The 17,741-nt window shown below is 41.5% G+C and overlaps 2 protein-coding genes across 2 annotated transcripts in view; one reads left to right on the top strand and one right to left on the bottom strand.

The window, feature by feature from the left end:
* HBP1 (HMG-box transcription factor 1) overlaps nt 1-6,826 on the top strand; it is a 41,540-nt gene extending 34,714 nt beyond the window's left edge. Inside the window, exons 10-11 of the mRNA XM_075342566.1 lie at nt 2,712-2,853; nt 5,916-6,826. Of these exons, the coding sequence (XP_075198681.1) occupies nt 2,712-2,853; nt 5,916-5,933 (160 nt within the window). The 3' untranslated portion in view covers nt 5,934-6,826. The remainder of the gene's footprint in view (nt 1-2,711; nt 2,854-5,915) is intronic.
* A 55-nt stretch (nt 6,827-6,881) lies between these two features.
* COG5 (component of oligomeric golgi complex 5) overlaps nt 6,882-17,741 on the bottom strand; it is a 664,814-nt gene continuing 653,954 nt past the window's right edge. Inside the window, exon 19 of the mRNA XM_075343478.1 lies at nt 6,882-8,767. Within this exon, the coding sequence (XP_075199593.1) occupies nt 8,653-8,767 (115 nt within the window). The 3' untranslated portion in view covers nt 6,882-8,652. The remainder of the gene's footprint in view (nt 8,768-17,741) is intronic.

Raw genomic sequence — 17,741 nt, 5'->3', positions numbered from 1 at the left:
CTTTATACAGCTGTGCTGTAGCATTGCTGTATATAGCAGAAATCACGGTCTTCTTTGAAGCCCAGCCAAAGGTAGATTTTCAAGGGAGTGCTGCTATGACAAGTACTGAAGTCTTCAGCGGACCCCCTGCTGTCATAACATATCCATCGGCAGCCCGTGATCACGTCATGGGTGCTGTCATGGGCTAAGTGTGCCCCTATGCCGGAGCATGTTAACGTCCTCTGTTAGTGTTTTGACAGCAGAATTTAACAGGTTAACAAGCATGGGTGCAACTGCGCTCCAGCCACAATTGTTAGCAGGTCCTGGCTGTAACACACAGCCATTACCTGCCCAGTATGGGGAGGGCTCACCCCATACGCCTGCTCCATACACCCAGATCCAACATGCACCATACATGTATGGTGGCTACTGTGAAGGGGTTAATACACGTAATGAAACAAAGCTGGCTATATCTTAAAGTTCCATTGCTTTAGTTTTATATCTCAATTCAATAGTATATGGGAAATAAGAAACTTTGTAATGTGTGTTATGAGAGAAATATGCTTCTTTTTTTCTTCAGGACTGATTCATTTTGAAAATTCTCAATTCTCAGGTTAAATATGTCTGATCCACAGGCAACATCTATCAGACACTGGCTGTATGAATTCAGCCATGTGTGTTCAGAGAGAAACATTCTGTCAGCACAGGATGAATGTGGAAACTAAGTTCTAGCACTCGTGCATCATGGCGAGGCTAATCATTTACATACACCTTCCCACCTGCTGTTTTCCATCAATCTCCACCCTCGCCTCTTCTGTGATTGATGGCTCTGGCTTCATACAGGCAGAGAAGGGAGGAGATGGAAATCAAGCAGATGAGAAGGTGTACGTATCTGTGATGCACAAATGCCTGTACTTGGTTTGAACAGTCTTTCTGTGATGAGTCCCTTTAAAATCTGCTATGGACTGAGCCGCATGGGAGACTAGTCAAGAGGCAGGTCTCCGGTAGCTCCTCCCTGTGTCCATATATAGATGGATACCTGAGAAGCAGCTGAAGACAAGCCTTTCAGACTAGTCTCCCGTTCAGCTTTGTCCCTAAAGGCTTTAGGGTATGCTCACACTGGCAAATAATACGAAGGAGTGCAATGAGAGAAAATCTCATATTGCACTCTGACCAATGTTGTTGAAATTAGTTTTTTTCATGCCGAATCAGCATGAGAAATCGATCGCTGCATGCTGCGATTGTGTGCGAGTCTCGGATCATGCGCACCCATACAAGTCTATGGGTGCATATGAAACATTGGTCTGCACGGAGGTTATCCGTGTACAGTCCGATATATGAAGACACAGGCAATAAAGCTCTACATCTTCTCTGCACCTGTGATCTGATTCTCACATGCGAGAGAATCAGATCACAGTGATGACACTTGGTGCAGAGTTTGAGCCGAGTGTCATTAGCATACAGCATCCAATTCTATCGCAGTAGATTCTGTACACCAGTGTCGTCCTGGCCTGTAAGTTTTTCTCTGGAACATGGCTGAGATCAATCAGCTAGTGTGTTATAGATGCTTCTCGTGGATCGGGCAGCATGGATCAGCTGTCAGGTCTCTATAGGACAAGGCATGAATATGTAACTGTTCAGATTCATCTCACTCTACTTTATTACAACGGGAAACTCCAAAGCAAATGGTTTTTATTCCCTTTTTTTTTTTTTTTATTATTATTATAGCGCTAAAACCGATCCTGAATTAATTTGGCCTACAATATAGGGTTGGGTGACACGCTGCCGTCTTTTCAACATGCAAAGGAGATGACCGATTTATCAGCGTAATTGGCCAATGTAACAAAACTGTATGTGAAGGCCGGTCCCATAATATTGGAGCATTTTGATGTCTGTGTTACAACTGGAAAATCCCATGCCGAGTCCAGATCTAATTACCAGAGCTTACAGTGTCATCCTATATTACACGTGTGAATCCAGCGCGATTGAGAAATTAGCTTGGTTGTCATAGCAACCAAGAGCTCTGCTTTTATTTCTTACACTTCTCTGTCAATAAATGAAAGCTGCTCGGCGTTTGGCTGTGCTGCAGCTATTGTATCACGGCAGGTACAGCCAACGTTCTGTATTTGTGGGGTACTGAGTAAAATGGTTACATAGACATAGTCTAACGTGTGATGCCAGGTCGGCACGGTACTGCATTTCAGTAGAGTACCTCCGTAATATGGCATCCATTGGAGCAGGTTTGTGGGTGGCAGCACATTTATTCATACCTGTAACATACAAGTGGGTTTATTCCTGATGTCCAGTACACAATGGGTTCATTACAAGTGAAACGTCGGTTCATTGCTGTGACCTTAAAGTAAGATCATTATTAGCCAGCGTCCTGGGGGAAGTTGGGCTGATTATAAAAATGGTCAATTGCGTCAGGTCAAATAGTTCATGTCAGATAAATGTACCCGCACTAGCTGAAGAGGTTACATAATTGAGTCTATTTAATTACTAATTCTCTGAAAGTCTGCTACGTGTCACAATGTACACGTCATTCCAGCAAACAAGCTACAGGCTTCAGATATGGCTATTTGACTGAACAGAAGACTTGCCCTATAGAACTCCACAGGGAATTTACAGTATACATTTTCTATACAAAAATCTACATCAGAAGCAGTGTCCAACCATGCTGTGAACACAGCCTTCGTTGTCTCTAAAGTGCTCTGACATGCTTTCTCTTCCAGAGCCATAAGTGTGATCCTTGGCGACAGATGGAAAAAGATGAAGAATGAGGAAAGAAGAATATACACAATAGAAGCTAAAGCTCTGGCTGAAGAACAAAAACGTTTAAATCCTGACTGTTGGAAGAGAAAAAGAACAAATTCAGTATGTAGTCTCATTTTATATTCTCTTCCCCCAGCATATGGGTCTGATTCCTGAATGTCCATTGTTTTCTATGTATTGTAAAATGTAGTCTGAGATATCGCTATATATAGCTGCGCAGGCAGCAATGCAAATATATATATATATATATATATATATATATATATATATATATATATTGTGATCTGGTCATTGCCTGCAAAGATCGGCGTTCTCTTCAGATCTTAGCTTATTATGTTCTAGGCCTCCCAAATTATACACATCCAAATCATTACTATTAGAGATTAGTGGACCCGAACCTCAAAGTTGGGTGTTCATACCAAACACAGACTTTACAAAAAAAAAATAAATCGCTGTTTGAATTTGGAGTTCGGATGCTTTACGTATGCAACCACTCGAACGAGTATCGCTGTGCTCGGGTACGCTCGGTGCTCGGCCCAGTGTGAGCTGCTTGCAGTCTCTGAATGGCTCACACTGGGGGTAAAAGTCAGTGTTCTCAGATATAGTGTGTACAAAACGAAATTAAAATAAAATATGAAAAAATAAAACCGCCCTCCCTTCCCTGGAAGTGTTCTTTTTATGGCTGCCTGGGTGTGGGCAGAGAGCTGAACTGCCCAATAAATGACTTCCAGTGGAGTTCAGGTCAAGTCCGAGTTCCGAACAGAACTTTATCTATCTAAAGTCCGACTGAACCCAGAGAACCTGATCTTCCAAGGATCCGCCCATCTCTAATTACGACGCTAACCCCAACAGAATTGCACCACGTTGTGTGTTGAGGCTGCGTTCACATGCTGGGCTACTGAATACAGCAATTTTAAACTCAATCCCTATTGGAAGCACACAAATATTTGGCTGAGGCAAGTAGGACGAGCTTTTGGCTGACTGCCTTTTATGAGCACCTTAAAAGAAACCTCACAATGTATATGCAGTTTGATCCATGGACAGCATAATATAGAGAAGGAGAAGCGGAGAAGAATGATATATATGGTTGTGGGGATTTCAGTGAATAAAATGTAAGTCCAATGGGTGGTCCTGCTCAGTGATTGACAGCTATGTCTACATTCACAGTCACACGAGAGATTGCCAACACTGAGTAGGACCACCTACTGGACATGGATGCATCCGTGTGACAACCGCATCCGTCCCGTTCAGTATATGGTCCGTGTGACTTCCATTTATTTTTTTTGCGGACCTCAAAAAAAACGAAAGGAGAGTTACATACAGTCCAGGGTATCTGACCAGATGCTGGTCCCTATATAAAGTCTATGGGGAACAGAATCCGGCGCAAAGGGGTAGGAGCAAGCGCTATATACTCACCGATCACCGGCGCAGATGTCACACTGCTCCCGCGGCAGCTTTGTTTTTCCTGAGCCGGCCGGTCATTAGGCTCATTTCATATTCACTGCTTCCCTGCTCACTACTGTCTGTGATTGGTTGCAGACAGACGCACCCCCACGCTGAGTGACAGCTGTCTGCATCCAATCACAGCCGCCGTTGAGCGGGTCTATATCGTACAGTACAATAAATAATTTAAAAAAAAAAAAACAACAAAAAAAAAACTGCATGCAGTCCCCCCAATTTTGATACTAGCCAAGATAAAGCCTCACAGATGCTGGCTGGTATTCTCAGGCTGGGGAGACCCACATTGTTGGGAGCCCCCAGCCTAAAAAATATCAGTCAGCAGCCAGCCCAAATTGCCGCATCCATTAAATGCGACAGTCCCGGTAGTTTACCCGGCTCATCCCGAATGCTCTAGTGCGATGGCAAACGGGGTAATATATGGGATTGATACCAGCTGTGTAATGTCACCTGCCATCAAGCCCGGGGGGGTTAGTGATGTCACGGCGTCTATCAGATACACGTCATCACAACCCAGTCAGTAATTAAAAAAACAAAGAGACAAAAATTTATATTTGAAAAAATACTCCCCAAAACATTCCCTCTTTCACCAATTTATTGAAAATAAAAAACAAATCCGGGTTCGGCGCAATCCAGTAAGGGGGTCCCACGACAATCCATACTCACTGTCCCAGTCAATGAATAACAGAATGTTCCCCATTGGCTGGGAGAGCAGTGCAGTGACCTGAGCTAACATCATTAGGTCAGGCCAGGTCACTGCTGGAGATGACGAGCACCGACGTCATGAGGTAAGCTTTACCGTTACCTGGGTGATGTCCACTGCACTTCTGACGTCAGCTTTCATCACTGACTTCCATTGTCCGCCGCGTTCACAAGCGAAGTATTGCGAGCGACCGGTGACCTCACCACTAGTCACAGTCTTGGGCCGCTCGCGAGACTTTTTGTGAGAACGCGGCGGGCATGGGGATTTTGTGGACCCATTGACTTGTATTGAGTCACGGTCCGTTATTACGGAACAGAATAGGACATGTTACATAATAACAAAACGGACATACGGCATCCAATGTGGTTTTTTGTAGAAACGGATGCACACAGAAGTGCTTCCGTGTGCCATCTGATCCTACACAGTAGGTCCGCAAAAAAACAGGAACTGAACAGGACAGACAGAACGGTCGTCTGAATGAGCTCTTATATTGTTATTCATGGACAGCACAATGACTGTACACTGATGCCATCCATGAACCACGTCCTGTCTGTGATTTTCACAGACCCATAGACTTGTATTAGTACTTTACCTCCACAATGCCGGTAAATAACATATGTCTTTGTGATTTTTGTACAGGCAGTGTTTGCAAAAAGACATGTAAACAGGCTCATAGCGTATAATAGGTGTGTTTTATCAGTCTGATCAGTTCTTGCTTGCAGATCAGAAACCATTTTCAGAAGGACATATTCCGTATAAGCTCCCAAACACTCATCATTTATTCAGTATGGTGTGTTTACATAATAGTATGGTTGGCATGTATTCAGTTATGGTACCCACACTATCAGCCTAGTAAGAAAATATCCAGCAGTATTTTCAAAAAACTTCCAAAATCTAGTCTGAAAACATTTCAGGAAGAAACTTTTTTTGGTGTTCTTATTATAGCACAGTCTGACAAGAGATACTAATTATGGATGATTAATTCTGAAATTTTGATTTTCAGGGCTCACAGCAACATTAAATATGAATGTAGTGGGATATTGTGTGTCGGAACATGCTGTTCGACTGGATGGAAGAAGAAAGTCTGACATCACAATGTTGTGAATGTGCGACCAGACCCTACTAGCAGCAATGTCACAGAAATTATCTGACATGATTAAAGGTTTTCTTGTTTTAAATATAGCATTACATATGCAAAAATATCAATATTCTAAACCAAATTGCCTTATTTTTGAAAAAAAAATTATATATCAGGTAATATAGGCTTGAAAAATCGATATCCTGTGGTGCTACATGAGGAGTGTATCAGCATATTGTTTTTAAAACAACCAGGTTAATAAAAAAAAAATGGGAATTTATAGAACATATAACTGCTGTTTATCGACCCTACTGCTTATTAATATGTATTGCACAAATGTAATTATCTCTACGTTAGAATGTGTATGTTTCTGACGTGATATGTTAATGCAAGGTGCATGAGCACTAACTGACTATTCATTGCCACTGAGCTCCATTTATATTTTTGGCAGGTGGATCATTAGCTTCCTTATAGACTGAGGGGCCAGCAATTTCCTACATACCCCTCCAAATGCCAAGGTGTTGAAGCGTAAGATTTAGTGATTTAGGTTGCTACAGAATCTACAGATAGATTTTATTTTGCTATGAAAAATGTCATTTATGATGGGGGGGTGACTTTGCACTTAACTCTGGTGCAACACTTGCACTTTACTTTTTCTTGTGTCTGTCGGAATATTCAGATGCATATATTGTTGTTTTGTATTGCAGCTGTATGACTGTGATGTGTGGAAGTCATGGCTCCTGAATCACGGCTGTAATATACAGTTTGTCAGCATCATATTGCCCCAGTAATTTTTGCACACTATATTCTTGTATATTTCAAATAAATGTTGTTGAAATGGTCGTGTGTGCAATTCTTGATGTTGTTGCACCAAATTACACACAACCCAAGTTTAAGTGAACAAATTGTTTTATTAAATTATTCTCAAAGAATTACAATTTCTTAATCATTAACACCAGTCCCAAATTTGCAAAGAGGAAAAAAATAGAACACCAGGGGGTGCCAAAACACATGTGAAAAATAATAGCTAGACCACCAAAAAGTACGATTTCATCTGTAAGAGGATAAATGCAATGTATGAAGGTATTCTCCACTATTGTGATATTACCTATTTTTTCTTAAAGTAAAATGATTAGTAATTAGATTTATTGAGTCATCATGGGAGTTCATTCAGGCTAGATGGTAAGATTAATGATAGGCATACTACAAAATATGCTCATCGTGTCTACACTCCCCAGGGTTGTGCAAATTATTACAGTATGTGTGAACCACACATCAGAATAGTAGAAGGAGTAAGACGGGACTCAGCACCAGTTACAGGGTAGAAAAATATATATCCAATGGAAAAATATATAAAATATAGAAACTTTATTCAAAAAGTTAAAAATATAAAGAAAAAATCGATTCCATGAAGGTATTAAGCCATGATACCTTCATGGAATCGATGATGTTTTCTTTGGATTTTTAACTTTTTGAATAAAGTTTCTATATTTTATATATTTTTTCGTTGGATATAAATTTTTCTACCCTGGAACTGGTGCTGAGTCCCGTCTTACTCCTATTTTGCCTTACGGACCTGCCTGTCTGGTGGACTGCCTGCATCCCATCTGAACTGAGCGAATACATATACGGGTGAGCTGAATTTTTTCTTTTTTCGACACATCAGAATAGACCTTACTTAGCTGCAGAGCTGGGACCATCGGTGGCATACTACAACCTTTATAACAAGGATTTGGTTTCTAGAACTTTCCAGACCTCATTTCAAATGACACCATAACTCCCTTAGTCTATGTTCACTCTGAGACTGTTTTTTCTTCAGGAGTTTTTGGAGCAGAAACTCTCCAAAATCCTCTTCAAAAAGTCTTGGAAAGCCCTCCCAATTTATTAGTAGGACAAAATGACTATATTTATATGAGAAGTTTTGGAGCTTTTTTTTTTCCTACTAAAGAAATCTTTTCACTTCTTTGAAAACGATCCTGAAGGAACCCTCTCCAAACTAGATACTGTCCTATGAAAAAGCTGCAAAAAAACAAACTCACTCTGAAAATTCTTCAAAACCACTTCAGGAAAAGAAAAACTCTCCAAACACAAGAGTTTCCTGAAGTGGAAAAACTCCAGGTTTTTCAACATCTCAAAAAACAGAGTTAATACATTCTTCATCAATGGATATTTTTGGATAGTGCTTGTACATGCAAGCAATTTTTCAATTTGCTTGCTACATTTTTTAGTAATTCTTGAGATATTAACACTTGTTTACAACGTGTTTGGAGGCTGACCACTGCTTCAAGATAACAGACTATGCTTAGTGCTTACAAGCTTTTTTTTTTCTATTGAGCCTGTAAGTGCTGTTTTGAAGCTAGTGAAGATTGCTGGAGTACACAATTACCTCCTAATCCCGGATATCATCTGTAAGCACTGATGTACAGTGCTTACAAGCCAGACAGCAGTGGTGGTTCTATCTCCTAAGTGATGAGGTGTAAACAAGAGGTGGTGTTAATATCTCAAGGAAGGCTTGATATTTAACAAGCAGTAATTTGAGAAAAGTTCTTGTTTTTACTAGCACTGCAGGACAATATTTATCTATGAAGATGGGAATGACCCTTTAATCTACATTCTGGTAATGGCTTGTAAACTAATCACTAGAATAATTTGGACAGTGTTGTTATTGTAGAGATGACATTGCCTTCTGAAGAAGCTGGACCATTACTGGATACACAGTGGCAAATTCCTTCCCTTCTCTGGCTTTGACTGACTGTACATAGGCTTCCAATGCACCCCTGTGAAGAAAAGAAAAAACACAGTCATGAAAAAGAACAGTCAAAATGATCAGCACCCAGCCTGCCCAACACCTATATTGTAGATCAGGATCCAAGGATACAAAAATCTATTTATTTATTTATTTTACCCTAAAACATTGTTAATGCGGTCAGGAAATAACACTTTGTTTTTATATTCTTTGTGCATATTGCATAGCATGAGGCTGGTTCCTTGTGAGAATTTATTGTTGAAGGGTGTTGTGGTGTTAGAAATTTTTCATATACAGTGTGTCCACCCATATCCTGTCCACCACCATTAACTTGAGAATGGTGGCAGCTACAGGCATAGAAGTGGTGTCTAGGAATAGTAAAGTAGCCATGCGCTACGCAATGAAACCACCTATAGCGCCACCTGGTGGAAAAAAACAGAGTTAGCATTTTTATCTCGAAAACGGAACAAGATAGAGAAAGTGAATTACAAAGTTGTAGGGCATAATCAATTCAATACGAATCGACCCCTTGCATACAGAAATGCTATGATTAGAACGTGTAAAACTCACAAGGCTGCGGACGTGAAGTGATACCTCATGGAGACCTTCCTACAAGTCATTGCGTAAGGTGGCTGCATGGAGTGGCCCACCTGACCTGACCCCATTGGACTTCTTTATGTGAGGTCACATCAAACAGCAGGTGTATGCGACCCCTCCACCAACATTGCAGGACCAACAACGACTTATCACAGATGCTTGTGCAAACGTGTCACCTACCATATTGCACAACGTGTAGCAAGATACAGTATGCTGTCCAGAGTCCAGATGTGCATTGCAGCTGACTGTGGCCACTTTGAGCATCAAAGTTAAATGAGCGCCATATATGTGACCAGCATTCAATGTTTTGGGGGATCATGGGTTTCATATCATAGCATTTCTGTATGCAAGATGTTGATTCGTATTGAATTGATGCCCTACAATTTTTTAATTCACTTTTTTTCCTCTATCTCGCTCTGTTTTCGAGATAAAAATGCTAATTTCGTTGTTTTCCGCCTGGTGGCGCTATAGGTGGTTTCATTGTATAGCGCATGGCTACTTTACTATACCTAGACACCACTGTGGTGGACACACTGTATATAGTTTTCCTGAAATCTAATAATTGGATTTATGAGACCCCAATAACTGGTTACAGGTAAGGTATTTTGAAGCATATTATTTTTTAAGCGGTCATGCAAAAGTACTTTACAGATTTGGATGATAGTGACTATGAAGAAGATGAAGACTGCGATGTGAGAGATAATGGAGCAGAAACCAAATTTATCAAAGGTAAAAAATAAATAAATAGCTGTGAATGGTCATTAGATAAACCAATGACAAGCTGGTAAACTTCCAAGGAAAAATGACAAGAAGAACAGCTCTACAGTGTGTGGAATGTAAGAACCCAATCTGTATGGATTATCGTGCGAAGATAGGCTATGTTTGTGCAGAAGACACGCAGTAGATGCAGCTGAACACGCGAGAAACCTTGAAGAAGAATATTTGTGTAATGTAATATTGCTAAAAGTAAAGTAAATTTAATTTTTTTTTGTGTGAAATTTAGAAAGTGTTAACATTATTTCTTCAATTTTCTAACGATCTTTATATTGTATGTTTTGTGTAATTTTCTATAAAAGTACGAATGTTAGGCAATACATTAAGCCTAATTATACGATTCTAAGCAATACTAAGGTTAAGGGTATGTGCGCACGTCTGCGTTCTGCCGTGACAAGTATTCCGCAGCGTTTTGTCACTGCATGTGCGTTTCAAAACGTTGTCGAAAAGCTGCGTTTTGGAAGCATTTTGAATGCGGAATGGATGTTTTCTAGATGCTTGCTCTGCCATAGACAGTGGGAAAAGCATCCAACACGCACAAAAGAAGTGACATGTTGCTTTTTAGAACACAGTGATTCGGCCACAAATTTTAGCATGCAAATCGCTGCGTTCTAAAACGCAACCTGCGCATGGAATTTGCACAAATTACATAGACTTTGCTGGGGACGCAGAACGGATGCATTTACGCTGCAGTGCAAAGCGCTGCGTAAACGCATGCAAAACGCACATGGCCTAATACTTGCATTACGTGGCTATGTAGAAGAAACAGTCTGTGGGGTATGTAACTAAAATAGAATGGACAGGTTCCAGAGATAAAGCTATGCTGGCACAACAGATTTATACTTACAATATCCCCTCCTGTAATACAGCATTGTAGCTGTGTGAGGGGAGGGTACGAGACGGACGTACCAAGGCAACCATGCTTTTTCCATTTTAATGTTAAATGCATATCAGATTTGATTGGGATTCACTAAAGACAGTTCTGCCATTTTACTTGAACACTTTTTATGTTACACTGGCAGCAGCTGACACTACATAGTAATGTCACCTGAATACTCTGAATGTGAGGGCAGACAGGAAGGTCATACTGTCTAGGGAAAAGGTACATTTCAATAGTTCACAGTTAAATCACAGCACATAAATATTGAATAACTGTTCAAGAGAAGTCGAGCAGAGTTTCAGTTACATCACGTCTTTCTCCATCCATTTACATTGCTGTGTTCATTATTCTGACTGTTGTCCTTGAAAACTGACAGTAACGTATAAATAAACTGTCCAGACATGTGACAGCTTAGGTCTAACCCTGCACTCTGGGAAGAGGAAAGAAATCTATTGGATTCTACATGATTCCTGAGCTTTCTTCACTGCAGTGTTTGAGTTGTGGAACAGTTATTTACTGTGCCAATGAACCATATGCTCTAGTCGCATCCATCCGAACATCCAACTGCTTATTACAAAATACCGAGCACTCGAGCATGTCAGTGCTCGCTCATCACTATTCTTAACTTGGCGCAAAGGTACGTTCACATGAATAAGAAGGAGAAATCCAGCATCCAAGTCCGAAGATATGTTAAAATTCCCGTTTATTGAAAATTCTTGAAAAATTCTAGCAGGTTCTACATAATAAAAACCATATGCTAGTGAAACATGGTACGCGTTTCGAGTGTCTAGCACTCTTAGTCTGAATCCAAGAGCTGAAAACCTTTTCTCTTTTCCTGGACGTTCACATGAATGTATTTTCAGTCCGAGTACTGTCAGTGTTGAAAAGGAGCCTCACACAGACCAATGTTAATCAATGTTTGTTCATGGACGAACAATCTGTGTGGGGGAAAAAAATGCAACATGTCCTTCATTCATCCGTTATTCAGATTAGACTTACCTATACTTTCAATGGGTGCGTAAAAAAGAACTAAAGAAATACAGCCACAATCCATAGAACAATGGATTGCTTCTCATTAATCCACTGCAATTATTAACATAGGAACTCTATTTGGCATTGGATAATTTTTTAGTGGTCAATGTAAAAAAAAACGGCATACAAGTGACAATACGGATGAAAAACCGACAATTTTTAATACAATCATGTACTTAATGTGACGCCTGCCTGGAGCCACGGACTCAGGATTGGTGAAACAGTTGAATAGAGGCAACCGCCCACAAAGCAGGAATCTGGACCCCACAACCCTTTATCCCCTATACAGGGATTTGGAATTATGACAGGGCCCAGGTGATCACTGCCTGCAGAAGACTGCAGTCCTGAGAAGAGCAGTAACCAGGCAGGGTCAAATCCAGAAGGTAGAACAGGGACAAAAATCGTCAGGAGGGAGAATGGTCAGATATCAGGCTAAGGGTCAAAACCGGAGCTAGCAGCGAAGTACAGGAACGGCAGGCAGAAGAGTGGTCAGGTAGTTAAGCTAAGGTCAATATACAGGAATACAAACAAACAGCAAGGAACCAGAGTCTAGCAGGGATTACAATACTATATTTGGCACCTGCCAGCAGAAGGGAGAAAGCATAAGAGGGGTGTGGTGCCTTCCAATTGGCCCAAGCTGAAAAGGTAGCTACTCCAGCCGGAAGGCACACAACACCACAGTCAACCAGTAGTACTGCAGGTCCTAGTGAAACCCAGCCTAATAGATGAGCGGAGCCTGCGCCCAGCAGAGCCACTGACTGCTCCCTCATCCCCAGTGCCGCCCACAGTGGCGACGCGGCGTCGGCGTGTGGTGATTGAAGCAGAAGTCGACTCCTGTAGAGACGTGACACTTAACCTCAGAAGAATGAAAAGTGGAATTGGATTACTATATACTGTACAACATTTATACTATGATATATTCACAGTAATTATGAAGTGCTGTGAAATATGTTGGAACGCTATATAAAGTATTATTATAAAATTATTATGGCGGAGCTATATAGCACCTATTACAATTTCTGCAAAATCACATCAGAATTCTGCAGTTTAGTAAAATTCACAAAATCACTGCAGTAGTGAGAAAAAAAAAAAACAAGCATCCATCCATTATCGGCACCCTGGAATATTTTTAAGTACATCATGTAAAATATCTTCTGATAGAACGGTTTAGTGAAATGTTTGGGGACAGATATGTGTTTTATATAAAAGAAAATACAGCAGCACTGTGTGTGCTAAGATGTATGCAAACATTGAATATCTGAAATTTACACTGAGTTACTGCTATATATACTTAGAAAATCTATGTACTTAAAGTAGGCCTCCCATGAACAGTTATTTATTTAATTAAATGAGTGTACATGTGCATATAGTGTTTATTAATATACTCACCACCACTCTCCAGGATCCAGTGCCTTTCTGCTCCTCTTTAGTGGTCACCACTCTGCAGACTGTCAACGGTAAAACACTACACTCTGCATGACTTGGAAATGGCTTTTACACTGTAAAAGAGTTCTATGCTTGAGCCTGCTAGTTGGAATTGGGGTGACGTAACTGAAAAGCAGAGCAGAACGGTGCTGGATCCCGGAGAAAGTGCCTGTAGGTGAGTATATTAATACACTCACAGTACACTACATGCACATATATACATATTTAATGGAAAAAACCAAAACTATTCGTTGTAAGGGTTCTTAAATGCATAAACTGGCTGATTCATGTGAGCCCACCAGCCATGACAAGGTGACATTTCTTTGATGAGACTCTAAAGCTAATACTTATCAAATATGCCCCTCCCAGTCTAAAATCCTACAACTTTAATGGGCAAGTATGATCAGTCACTTCATAAAAACAGCCTTAGGCGATGTGCCCACGGGAGCTTGCTCCTGCGGATTCTGTCGCAAAAAACCTGCGGATTTATCCAAATTTTCCAGATAAATCCGCTGTTTTCAGCAAGTACAGACAGTCCATGTTACTCTATGGGACATGGGGAGTGCTGTGTCCATGCTGCAGTATGTGCGGCTGCGGAATATGCTGCGGATGTCCTGTAGCCGCACATAACTGCATGTCAATTTTCCTGCGGAATTACCTGCGGAAATCTGCCTTGATCCCATACTTACCTGCCTTGATAGCAGACACCAGAGTCACTTTCCCTCGGTGCACAGGAGCAGGAAGGAGGAGGTGGGGGGGCCTGCACGAGCTCTGGTCATGTGACAGCCAGAGCTAGTTCAGGCCCGCCCACCTCCTGCACAGTGCAGATGCGGACAGACACGGTAGCCAGAAAGTGAAGTGCTGCGTGATGGAGGTAAGTAAGAACTCCCCGATCACTCAGCACCTGTTCTGCATTGAGGATACAGTGCCGAAGCCATGGTACTATATCCTCAATGCAGAATGCCCGCGCCATATCCGCAGCACATTCCGCAATACATCCGCCGCATGTAAATAGACAAAGTTGTGCTGCATTTTTCTGTGAGCTCCTGCAGAATGTCCTGCAGATATAACCACAGGACACTTTCTCCGTGGGCACATAGCCTTAGGCTATGTTCACACGTTGTGTTTTTGTTGAGGTTTTTTTCTGCAGAAGAACCTGCACTCTTGGCAGTAAAAAAGCTGCTTCCAAAAAGCAGGTTTAGCTGCATTTTTGGTGCGTCATTTGTCTACACTACATGTTTAAATAAAGTTAGTTTCATTCATCACAAAAGCAGCAAAAACACGGCTGTTGCATTTTTGAACTTTCATTGCTTTTAATGGTGAAAACACGCTGAAAGAATTGATATGCTGCTTGTTTAAGAAAATGCAGCAGTTTTCTATTTTCATTCAGGAAAGAAAAGCAATCACGTGCATGAGTTTTCCAGAATCCCATAGGGTTGCCGGTACTGTAAGTTACGCTTTTAATTTGCATAAAACTAAAAAAAAAGCTGCAAAAATGCTATGTGTCAACATAGCCTTAGGCTGATGGGAAAAACTGATCAACCTTTCCTAACAGAATAAAACAAGTGTGAACAGGTGCAAACTGCTATGACTACATAATACAGTTAGGTCCAGAAATATTTGGACAGTGACACAAGTTTTGTTATTTTAGCTGTTTACAAAAACATGTTCAGAAATACAATTATATATATAATATGGGCTGAAAGTGCACACTCCCAGCTGCAATATGAGAGTTTTCACATCCAAATCGGAGAAAGGGTTTAGGAATCATAGCTCTGTAATGCATAGCCTCCTCTTTTTCAAGGGACCAAAAGTAATTGGACAAGTGACTCTAAGGGCTGCAATTAACTCTGAAGGCGTCTCCCTCGTTAACCTGTAATCAATGAAGTAGTTAAAAGGTCTGGGGTTGATTACAGGTGTGTGGTTTTGCATTTGGAAGCTGTTGCTGTGACCAGACAACATGCGGTCTAAGGAACTCTCAATTGAGGTGAAGCAGAACATCCTGAGGCTGAAAAAAAAGAAAAAATCCATCAGAGAGATAGCAGTCATGCTTGGAGTAGCAAAATCAACAGTCGGGTACATTCTGAGAAAAAAGGAATTGACTGGTGAGCTTGGGAACTCAAAAAGGCCTGGGCGTCCACAGATGACAACAGTGGTGGATGATCGCTGCATACTTTCTTTGGTGAAGAAGAACCCGTTCACAACATCAACTGAAGTTCAGAACACTCTCAGTGAAGTAGGTGTATCTGTCTCTAAGTCAACAGTAAAGAGAAGACTCCATGAAAGTAAATACAAAGGGTTCACATCTAGATGCAACACCATTCATCAATTCCAAAAATAGACAGGCCAGAGTTAAATTTGCTGAAAAACACCTCATGAAGCCAGCTCAGTTCTGGAAAAGTATTCTATGGACAGATGAGACAAAGATCAACCTGCACCAGAATGATGGGAAGAAAAAAGTTTGGAGAAGAAAGGGAACGGCACATGATCCAAGGCACACCACATCCTCTGTAAAACATGGTGGAGGCAACGTGATGGCATGGGCATGCATGGCTTTCAATGGCACTGGGTCACTTGTGTTTATTGATGACATAACAGCAGACAAGAGTAGCTGGATGAATTCTGAAGTGTACCGGGATATACTTTCAGCCCAGATTCAGCCAAATGCCGCAAAGTTGATCGGACGGCGCTTCATAGTACAGATGGACAATGACCCCAAGCATACAGCCAAAGCTACCCAGGAGTTCATGAGTGCAAAAAAGTGGAACATTCTGCAATGGCCAAGTCAATCACCAGATCTTAACCCAATTTTTTTTTTTTTTTTCCATTCAATTTTTTTTATTGTAGGAAGTTACATTACAAAAAGGAGAAATTCAGGTAACATTGGCAATAATACACAAAGAAAACAACGCTGTAACATGTGGTAGTATCACCTTTGATTATGATTCACATTTCCTGTCACACCACCACCAATCATGTCTGATGCAAGTTGCAACTTTTTTTAGGTTAATCAAAACGAGCAATCCAAACAACCATAACCAGAGAGTAAGAAAGGAAGATAAGAAAAGGGAGGGGAGAGAGAGGGGGGGAGAGGGGGAGAACCATGGATGGTTGCAAGGAAGCAACCAGGGAGGGGAAGGGGGGAGGGAGGGAATTGGATGGCGTTTCGGGGTAGCCCGAGCAGTAACAACAACAGAGATTTAAACACCTTGAATATTGACATGTGGTATGGGTGAACTCCCTGCGTAACACTCTTTTGACCCTATTTGACCCATTTTTAATTATCAACAGTTTGCCCTGGAGACAGATGCCTGACAGGGGATGCATATACAGAGTTTAGCCACGTGTCCCAAATCTGAAGTATTTTGTTTTTGGCGCGGATGGAGTGAGCCAGACAGAACTCGTATTGGCATTGGAGATTAATTCGGTTATATAGTTCAACTAATGTAGGCGTCTTTGGGGATTTCCAGTGCAAACTTATGCAATATCTGGCAGCTACTAGAATGTGAACTAATAAACCCCTGGATTCCCAAGAGAACTCCTCTATACCCACGTTTAGCACTGCCAGACCTGGATTCGGATTAATAGGATTGCCTGTCAGCTCACCCATCAGGCCAAACACCTCCAACCAGAACGAGAAAACCTTGGGACAAGCCCACCAGCAGTGACCAAGAGTACCCCTTTGGAGGCAGCCCTTCCAACAATGTGGCGAATAATTTGGGAGGAACTGTGCTAAGTTGGCTGGGGACCGATACCATCGCAGGTGTACTTTTTTCAGTTGCTCCAGATGATTTATACACTTGGAATATTTTTGGATATTTGCTGATGCCGAGTGCCAGTTTGAAGGAGAGGTAGAGACACTCAACTCCACGTCCCATTTATTCATATAAGGAGATTTTTGCTCTTCAGGGGGGTTATTGAGCCATTTGTATGTCGAGGAGATACCTTTGGATTTAATTATCTTTTTAAAGGGAACCTGTCATCAGAAATTTCGCCCAAAAGCTAAAAGATTCCCCCTCTGCAGCTCCTGGGCTGCATTCTAGGAAGGTCCCTGTTATTATTGTGCCCCATGTGAGACCAAAATAAAGCCTTTATAAAGTTCTACCTTTTTGTATGCAGCTTCTGTAAATCTGACACGGGGGCGGGCTCTCTGCCGTCCGTTATTCTGCCTCCTGGTCCTGTATGCCGCCCCCATCGCTCCTTTCCATATCTGATGCACCGCCCACTGCTCCAGCCATCCCCGTGCATGCCCAGTGCCAGTCTCACAGGACTGAGCACTGTGACTGCTGGTGATGTG

Source organism: Anomaloglossus baeobatrachus, chromosome 4, assembly GCF_048569485.1.
Source record: "Anomaloglossus baeobatrachus isolate aAnoBae1 chromosome 4, aAnoBae1.hap1, whole genome shotgun sequence".
In the NCBI taxonomy this organism is placed as follows: Eukaryota; Metazoa; Chordata; class Amphibia; order Anura; family Aromobatidae; genus Anomaloglossus; species Anomaloglossus baeobatrachus.
This window is presented reverse-complemented; position numbering and strand designations above follow the sequence as displayed.